The 9,054-nt window shown below is 45.4% G+C and overlaps 2 protein-coding genes across 3 annotated transcripts; one reads left to right on the forward strand and one right to left on the reverse strand.

The window, feature by feature from the left end:
* Positions 1-589: 589 nt before the first annotated feature.
* Positions 590-3,992, forward strand: pigr (polymeric immunoglobulin receptor). 2 transcript variants are annotated; one of them, XM_084706627.1, is made up of 8 exons: positions 590-735; positions 1,625-1,966; positions 2,131-2,212; positions 2,398-2,633; positions 2,810-2,921; positions 3,098-3,189; positions 3,315-3,364; positions 3,501-3,992. In XM_084706627.1, exons 1-8 carry the CDS (start codon positions 693-695, stop codon positions 3,573-3,575), a joined length of 1,032 nt encoding a protein of 343 aa, XP_084562753.1. In that variant the 5' UTR covers positions 590-692; the 3' UTR covers positions 3,576-3,992. The 2 variants fall into 2 exon arrangements, with proteins under 2 accessions (XP_084562753.1, XP_084562754.1); XM_084706628.1 differs by having other exon boundaries at positions 2,398-2,627.
* A 1,131-nt stretch (positions 3,993-5,123) lies between these two features.
* Positions 5,124-9,054, reverse strand: lrrc24 (leucine rich repeat containing 24). Its single transcript, XM_084707879.1, has 4 exons — positions 8,814-9,054; positions 7,856-8,134; positions 7,251-7,419; positions 5,124-7,107 (listed from the first exon to the last, which is right to left on the reverse strand). Exons 1-4 carry the CDS (start codon positions 8,973-8,975, stop codon positions 5,876-5,878), a joined length of 1,842 nt encoding a protein of 613 aa, XP_084564005.1. The 5' UTR covers positions 8,976-9,054; the 3' UTR covers positions 5,124-5,875.

Raw genomic sequence — 9,054 nt, forward strand, 5'->3', positions numbered from 1 at the left:
TTGAGATCTGTGTTAAACATGCACCAGCTGAGAGATTTCAAGTGGAACACAATGTTGTGAAAATATACTCAACTGATGGACTGGATTAGTCAAGTAAATAACAACTATTGTATATATGTTAATGGACAGGCAGTTTGGCTCTTTAGCACTATTTAAACACACATCTAAAATCACTTTCCCTTATACCAGCAACATTTAGGAATATCGAGCACTGCTATGTATTGTCCCTGTTGAATATGTTGAAGTTGCCAAGCTAGGTACTGCTTGCAAATGTGCCCAAGTAAGAGAAATGACATCCAGTTTCCAAACTCATACTATTCAGCTATTTAACCACAAAACCTTTTTATACACATTGTTACAAAATCTTCAATGATGATATCATTAAAACTAGAAGCAAATGTTGAGATATATTTTGCACTAGTCATGACAACTTTGACAAATTGACATGAGCCCAAGCAAGACATGAGGAATTGCATGTACAGCCGGAGTTGAACCAGCCTGGGCAACCGCTAGGGGTTTGTATTTTTTATGTAGGCTACCAGTCATCATCCACCGAGCTGGTAACATGCTCAACATCTGGATTCCATCTTCTATGGTCATGTGACTCGAGGGAAATTACTGGGATTGCGGAACGAAGTGTCCTTCAGACTAAGACCAACTTCAAACTGAACCGCAACTTCTGACACTGGAACATGCATTTATCCTTTATTCTAGCCCTGCTCTCGTGTCTTCCAGGTAGGATGAGACGATGTTATATTTTAAGAATGTTTTGTTTTGCGGGATAATTATTTAGACACCAGACAAGGCATGTCTTTACATTCAGGTGAGAATGTGCACGATTTAAGCAGACCTTTGTTTATCTGTCATTACACACGATTGATGAAGAACATGATGTTTGGATAGGTCGATTTTGAAGCGCCATATTTTATGTTCTGGAATTCCTTGTATGTTGTCTTTTCCTTACTCCCCCGCATCTCTCCAAGACAAAAATTGTGCCAAAATTCAGTGAAATGCTCACATTTTCAGCGACAGACGAGTTCATTCTCTTTCCAAGGCCCTCTCCACCATCCAGCAAAGACATAGGCCTAATCAAACACAATGATAACTGATATGGAATGTCAAGCCAACCATGTCTCGGATGGGTCAAGCATAATAGGTTTTAAAACTTTATGTGTAGAACTATCTTAAAGTCTTCTAAAAGGAGGCTGTATCAATGTAAGGTTTTTATTGTCAATCTAATGGGAATTATTAGATTTGTGTCCATGTATCGTTTTGTTTAACCAATTAAAAAGTCGCTCTGGATAAGAGCGTCTGCCAAAAATGTAAACATGTTAACATGATGGCATGTGCAAGTGCAAAACAATTATATTTAACTAAAACGAAACCAGAAGTGGATAAGAGTTTCTGCTAAAATTAGTAAATGTAAGTTCCTCCAGTGTTACCCAGGGCCCCTTAGATTGACCAACACTAGCTGTTCCCTTTCTTTATTATAGAAAAGCCATACGCAATACTACATTTGACCTGCATTAGCTCATATCTGAAAAACCAACCACATGATTCTCATCCAGATTCAGTTTATTAATAATATTAATACCTGCTGTATTCCCCTCTTCCCCTCCGTCAGTCTCTCTAGGCATCGTAACCACTGTAGGAGACCTGGCCGTGCTTGGGGGCCGTTCCGTCACTATCCCCTGCCACTATGAACCACAGTACGCCGGTTATGTCAAATACTGGTGCAGGGGTCGAATGAGGGAGATATGCACTAGCCTGGCCCGCACAGACACCCCTCGGTCCTCTGGCTCTGAAGAGCAGGTGGCCATATTTGATGACCCAGTTCAGCTTGTGTTCACCGTGACCATGAGGGAGCTGAAGGAGGAGGACTCTGGGTGGTACTGGTGCGGGGTGGAGGTGGGAGGCATATGGAGCGCTGATGTTGCGGCCTCCCTGCATGTCGATGTTGTTCATGGTGAGTAATTGGACCCTAACAAGTTGTTTCGGGTTAAGTATAACTATAACACTGTAGCAAAGCACTTAGTACTTAGAAAAAGTAGTTCTAGTTGGAATTACTTACATTGGTGTAGGCCAAAATGTGTGCTGGTGTGTTTTGAAAGCATTGGCTTGGTTGTACAGGTATGTCAGTGGTCAACAGCAGGTTGAGTGGAGAGGAAGGGACCAGTGTCACTGTTGAATGTCAGTACAGTGAAAAATACAGGTACTGCAGCTTTACTTTCATTGTAGGACTGTAGTGTTGACAGTAAATGGCTATCTCTACAGAACAACTACGATATGTACAAAATTGTACACCAAATTCGAGATATATTTTGGCTACTATGTAGTTTAACATCAGCACATGTACCGTGATATCCACACCCAGTTGCTGTCTTGGTGTTGTAACAGAGACAGTGAGAAGAAGTGGTGCCGAAGTGGGGACTGGAGCTCATGTCTGGTGACAGATGCCGAGTCCGGGATCTACAAGGACAGGTCGGTGGTGATCAGTGACGACAAGAAAGGAAGTTTCTCCGTCACCCTCAAGAACTTGGAGAAGAGAGACTCGGGCTGGTACTGGTGTGCTGCTGCACAGCAACAGATGTCTGTTCACATCATGGTCACCCCTCGAGTAACCACCAGTATGTGTAAGATAGGATTTAAAAGTTGCTTTTCATGAAGTGAATCAGTAAAAGTCTGATTTTCACGTTTTGTATTTTACGCTTGTGGCGAAACGTGGTGAATGTCCTAAATCTCTGATTGTACATGATAGCTTGGAGAGCCATGGAAAGAATCCTAAGTTCATTTGATGTCTCCTATACAGCTGCAGTGTCTGTGAAGACACTACCAGCCACTACCAGCCAGCCCCAGTCAACCTCTCGGTATACATATGTTCCCTCAACCAAACCCATCGTTAAGGACTGGGACTATCAGAGGTACATATTCAGTGACAATGTTGAGCAAATACAGTTGTGTATCTAGTACTCACATGGCTTCTCCAAATAACACTTGATGTGTTCTCCACACGATTCCAAACCCCCCGCTAACTATCGCCTTTCAGTCTGCTGTGTTTGTTGGGGTCTTCCTCTGAGTTGTGGCTGTGTTGTTGTAGGCACTTCATGGAATCTCCTCTGATGGTGTGTGCTGTCATAGTGATCCTGGTGGCCCTGGTGATGTTGTCCTTTAAGTTGTGGCACCACTACAGTAAGGAAGGCCTGTTCTTTTCCGTCTGTCCTGACCACCTTCATATTTTCTTATGTGGACGGGGAAACAGCTTTTGAACAGACTTAATTATACTTTTGGTAACCATGACACTGTCTCATTCGCAGGGAAGACACAGAGACAAAGACGGGCCATGGAAATCAAAGCAAGACTCAGTGTAAGTCCTTCAGTTTGGTGTCTGTGTCTGCCCCTAAAGATGTTGATTGCATCTGTACTTCACAGTCAAACCCAAACAAAACAATGGGTAAGTGGTTGAAATGACAAATTGATCCTTTTTCATTGATCTCTCACAGGAACATCCAGGTGATGGAGACTGGCAGAATGCCTCGGTTGTGTTTCTCAACTCTGGATCACACCAAGTATTCTAACTCCAATCTAGTTTTGGATCAATCAAAGACGTTGTTAGAATGTACTGTAGATAATAACAATGATGATGATATGAGTTGGAAACTGCCAAGTGCAAATAATGGCATCTTATGATTGCTAACAGCCTTTAAAAAATGTTATGAACGTACCTAAGGGTTTTGTAACAACTTTTTATATATAATTTACATTTAGATTACCTTTCAGGAAAATAAATCTTTTGCTACTTTTATATTGCTTTTATAAAACCGCCTTCAATGTCTTGTCTCTTCTTGACCCCCATGGCCCCGCAGTATACACCACCGCCCCCAAATAAAGAGAGTGTTGGGTGGATTATTGATCGTCTGAGAATCTTCTTACCCATATATACTTCACAAAACAACCTTGTGCTTGTGGATCAAATAAATAACTGTGTATGTGTTCATGTGTGGACTGGGCGTGCTCGCGACAAGGTTATCTACGCTAGGTGTGTGAGTCGTTTGTTGGCCTTGCAGCCTAAATAACCCACTCAATCATCCATACAGAATTGTAGAGATAAAACTGCCCGGGGTCAAATACGGTAGTCTTGTATAACCCACTGGGTGTTTGAGTAAACATTTGGGAATAGCTCATGGTTGGGCCCTTAACGAACAGAAAGTTCCTAGTTCAAAAGTGTATCAGTTCTGGGTGGTGAGTAACAGCACACCTTATAATTCCAAGGTTGACTGGAGCTGGCTGGTAGAGGATATCTTCACAGACACTGCAGCTGTAGAAGAGGAATACAAATAAAAAAGGTTCTTGTTGTTGCTCCCCAATATATTAGATTCCTGCTCAAAACCACAAACCTCCAGCTTCCTTCATTTCAGGACCTCACAGCAGTACCTTGTGCTCTCGTTGGTGAAGAGATCATGGTCCTCACCACTAGAGGGATGTATGGAACTATATTTTTATTATAGAATGCTTGTTTTCTCCCCTCCCCAGTAGCCAAAATCACGTATATTTGCAGTCTGTTGTGCATTTAAATGTATAAAAGACTTGCCTTATAAACAAGTTCAAAAGGTTTGTGAATACAATAGGCATTGGAATGAATACCCATTTATAATTGAAGTGTGACTAATTTAAACGTAATTGTTGTTCTTGGCTTTTTGATGATTCAGATCGGAGATAATGGAGTTTAATATACTTCCTCAAAGGTTTGTTCATGTAATGCCTAGTTTAGACTAGCTCAGGGGTACTGTTGTGTATGAATACAACTGGCTCCAATAGGGCTCTAGATAATGCATAAGTCTGGACTACAATCAGCTGGGTCCCCCAAGGATTCATGTGTTGACCTCGTTACTATACCAACTCCCAAGTAACCATGACAACCATTGAGCGCAGATGAAGGGAGTATAAGCATCAGTTTGGACTAAAGGATTACGATGAGAATGTTTAGTGGCATTAGCAAAGAAGGAAAAAACACAACATCTTATTTTTCTTCCTGAAAGATTTAAATTGTTGTCTTCTGAACTTTGTCAACTAAGTCAACGAGTCAATCTAATAAATTGAATTATGAAAACACATAATTACAGGAATAGTGCTTGGAAAATTAATTTATGTAACAGTATTTAAGAAAATACTAATAATGAATACACCAGTCAGGAATTCACCTGTATATATGGAAATCAGGAATACAAAAAGTATTAAAGATATACTGTTGCATTTATATAAAGCTTACCCCTCACAGCCACTCATTTATGGACCAGTGCTTTCATTGTATTGATTGACAACATTGTGTGATGATACACATTGATTTCTGTTTTAGTTTGAGAAATGGAACAAAACAGTCCAGTACACTCCAGTACAATAAACTCCAGTACACTCAGTACTTTACGGTGAAGAACAACACATTTAGAAATGAGATAACAGTTGCACAAAGAACAGAATTATACAGTACATGAGTACAAAATAGTATATCACTTTTCCAAAGACCTCACGATACCTACTGTTCATTTATGGTTTTGTTTACAGTGTTCCACTAAATATGACAATTGACAACAATAACAATGGTGTTGTGCAATCCATGTCTAATATGTCCAAATCTCTAATGTAGATGATGTATGTTTGCTAAATATTTCTACAGTAGTATGTTTTCAGTGGAAATACAAAATACATGTCTCTCCATAATCCTCCATGATCTCGAGTCAACCAGTCCAGCATGAGACCTCCACACAGCCTCAGGGCTGGATAACACATTGAAACACTTGGAACAATGTCTCTCTCTCCAGGAATTCATCGCCTCAATTGAGCACAACTCACACCTGCTCCTCCTCTAGCCAATCAGCTCTCAACAGTGGATCTCGTAGGCAACCTGCGTGTCAAACAGCAGACTCTGATTGATGAGCATTCCCTCCGGGTCTACGGGGGGACCCTCACCTCCCTCTGCAGGGTTCCTTCGTGGCCCCATCCCCCCTAACCTGCTCAGTGTCTGTACTTGCAGCCCCTGGTGCTCCAACAGAGCCTCCTTCAGCCCCCCGTGGCCAAAGCCACTGAGCATGGTGAAGGCTGGCTCCGGCGACAAGACAGGCTTAGCACGGTTGAGAACGAACATCTCGTGGCCCTGCTCGTCGCGGTACTCCTCCAGCTGGGCGAAGGTGGTGGGCCCGTCTGAGTAGTCGTTGACATACAGGATGCTCTCCTCCTTGCTGCCGCAGAAGCCACCGCCCTCCTCTTTCCTGCGCTGCTGGTGGCGGGTGTAGATCATGACGAGGAGGAGAAGAGCGGTGAGCGCCAACAATGAGATGCCCATGGCGATTGCTGTCTGGGTGGCTGAGCCCAAGGCATTGAAGTCCATGCTTTCTAGCTCATATAGAGGCTCTTGGCTCACGTCCACAACCTCTGGGTGGTAGATGGAGGAAGAGGGAGGGGATGAGTGCAGACGAGGCCAGAAGGCAGAGTAGGAAGACGAGGAGGACATATTGACAGCCAGGTGAAAGGTCACCCTGGCCACTCCCCCAGGGTTCCAAGCCTCGCACTCATAGCGGCCGGCATGTGCCACTGTTACGTTGCTAAGGAACAACATCCCGCTGCCCGTATCTGGGTCAAAGCTGTCCCGCTCTCCACCCTCCTCAGTCCCTCGCACCATCCCATGGACACCTCCTCCATCTGCTCCGTCCCTCAACTTCCTCGGTCTCGGCCGGGCGGTCACCAGCCCCCCGGACCCAAACCGAAACAAGTCTGCCTCAGGCCCTTGCTCCTGCAACAGGCCACGGGGGGAGAGCTGGGCCTTGCTGTGGGCGGCCTTCCTCCAGGTGACCTGGGGCTGGGGGTAGCCCGAGGCCTGACAGGAAACACGCAGGCTCTCCCCCAGCCTCACGGTCAGATGGCTGGGCTCCAGTTGCACCACGGGGGGGATGCACACCAGGCTGTTGGCAGCCACCTCCACCAGGCTGAGGTGGGAGAGGCGAGGCGGCTCCGCGCAGAGCAGGCGCCGCTCGGCCGAGCTCAGCAGACGCTGGCCCTCCTCGTTAATCCAAGTACGCAGCCAAGCCAGAGCACAGTCACAGCGCCACGGGTTCTCTGGGTGGGCGGAGGAGAGTACAGCAGAGGTTTAGGATTTGTGTCTCTTTTTGTCTGATCATGTATTCTGTCAGATGTCGGAATCTAAAAAGAACGGTCAAATCCTAGCCACTAGTAACAGGCCCTAAACTGGCCCCTCCCACCTGTGACACGCAGCACCTGCAGGCTGACCAGGGGTCTGAGGGAGGCGGGGCCCAGGGTGCGGAGGCGGTTCCTGCTCAGGTCCAGGAGGGCCAGGGAGGACAGGCCAGACAGAGCCTCATCCTCCAGCACCTCGACACTGTTCTCCTGCAGGTGCAACTCCTGCAGACGCTGTGAGGAGACACAGACAGCCAGGGAGGGGAGGGGATGGGGAGTCAGCAGCTGTTCCTGTCACCCTGATCTCTCCCTCCTCACGACTTCAACACGTGCTCACGTCCCGTCACTGTCATGGTGCTTGGCATTACATTCTAGTACAGAGGAAGTGCTCTGAGGAAGTCACTCATACAGCCCAATCCCCTGGGACTGGGATTTGATGCTCACATTGATCTTTACACTGTCTTTTTACCCCACCCTCTGTGTTTTGAAATCATTTATTAATAGCGGCCTGATGTATTTAAAAGAAAAATAACAATGGGCACATTATTCATTATCTGCCATTATCATTATCATCATCTTGATCATCATCATAATAGTTGTCATATTGATCATTATAACGATAATCATCATCAATATCATCAACCTCATGATCACAGCTAGCCAGTCTAACCTGCAGGCCTCTGAAGGTGTGGTCCTGAAGCTGCGTGATCTGGTTCCCAGCCAGGTAGAGGATCCGGAGGTGCTCCAGGCCCCTGAACATGTCTGCTGTGACCAGGTGGATGAGGTTCCCATTGAGGGCCAGCTCCAGCAGCTGGCCCTGGCTGAGGAAGGCCCCGGGCTCCAGGGCTGAGATGCTGTTGTTCTGGAGGTACAGGTAGTGAAGAAAGCCCAGCCTGGACAGGTCCTGCAGACGGATCTGGACAATGGCATTGTCCTGGAGGAAGATGGTCTGGAGGGGGGGGAGAATGACATTGAGACAATGTAAAACTATTTTCTGGTTATCACATTATCATACCTGCTTAAGCCACGAGCAAACATGCTATTGTTGAACTTTTGAAGAAGAGTGCTACTTAGATAATGCAACCTGTCAATGGGAATTGTTGTGTAAAATGCATAATGTATTCCATCCTTTATCATGCTCTATTTGTTGATGATATCACATTTTCAAACCCAGCAGAGAAGGATGAGGCTCGATTTGTATAGAATGGGTTACAGAGGTCAACAGAACAATTTACGCAGTCGTCTCCTAATGAATATGCATGATCCTGCAGTAATGCTGGGGGTCTGACCCTGAGACAACATTAGCATAACGGCTGAGGGCTTCTAAATAGAGGATTATTGTGCAAGCAATTGCTTTTCGAAGACATCGTTCATTAACTCAATATCAGGACATTAGCCCGTGGTTTGAATGGATCTCATCAATTAACTGAGCAGTTGTTTTGGATAATCGGGATGCATTTGAAGCCTTCTGTGACATTGCTTTGAAAAAAGGGCTATACAAATAAAAACATATTTGACTTCTACTTATGTAATGGGAGGGACTCCAATCAAGCGATCGAACATAATAGCTGTGGTCGGCTAGTGTCATCCTAAACTCTCAGTATGAACCGTGGGATAGGCTAACTGACCTGAGTGAAGGCAGGGATCCCCTGTGGGATGTCTTTGACTCCCAGAGATCCACACTCCACAGTGAGGCTGTAGCAGCGACAGCTGGAGGGGCAGCCCAGCGAGGAGAGGGGCAGAAGGGCCAGCAAGGCCAGAGCCAGCCTGAGGAACCAGAGGAGAACCATCGTCTCTCTCTCTCTCTCTCTCTCTCTCTCTCTCTCTCTCTCTCTCTCTCTCTCTCTCTCTCTCTCTGTCTCTCTCTCT

Source organism: Hypomesus nipponensis, chromosome 10, assembly GCF_054491055.1.
Source record: "Hypomesus nipponensis isolate SF chromosome 10, ASM5449105v1, whole genome shotgun sequence".
Classification (NCBI taxonomy): domain Eukaryota; kingdom Metazoa; phylum Chordata; class Actinopteri; order Osmeriformes; family Osmeridae; genus Hypomesus; species Hypomesus nipponensis.

Coding starts and splice junctions, on each gene's coding strand:
- pigr (XM_084706627.1), top strand. CDS start 693: ATGCATTTATCCTTTATTCTAGCCCTGCTCTCGTGTCTTCCAG. Junction 736..1,624: donor CCTGCTCTCGTGTCTTCCAG/GTAGGATGAGAC, acceptor CCCCTCCGTCAG/TCTCTCTAGGCATCGTAACC. Junction 2,634..2,809: donor TCGAGTAACCACCAGTATGT/GTAAGATAGGAT, acceptor TCTCCTATACAG/CTGCAGTGTCTGTGAAGACA.
- lrrc24 (XM_084707879.1), bottom strand. CDS start 8,975: ATGGTTCTCCTCTGGTTCCTCAGGCTGGCTCTGGCCTTGCTGGCCCTT. Junction 8,135..8,813: donor GGATCCCTGCCTTCACTCAG/GTCAGTTAGCCT, acceptor CCCCCCCTCCAG/ACCATCTTCCTCCAGGACAA. Junction 7,420..7,855: donor ACACCTTCAGAGGCCTGCAG/GTTAGACTGGCT, acceptor GTCTCCTCACAG/CGTCTGCAGGAGTTGCACCT.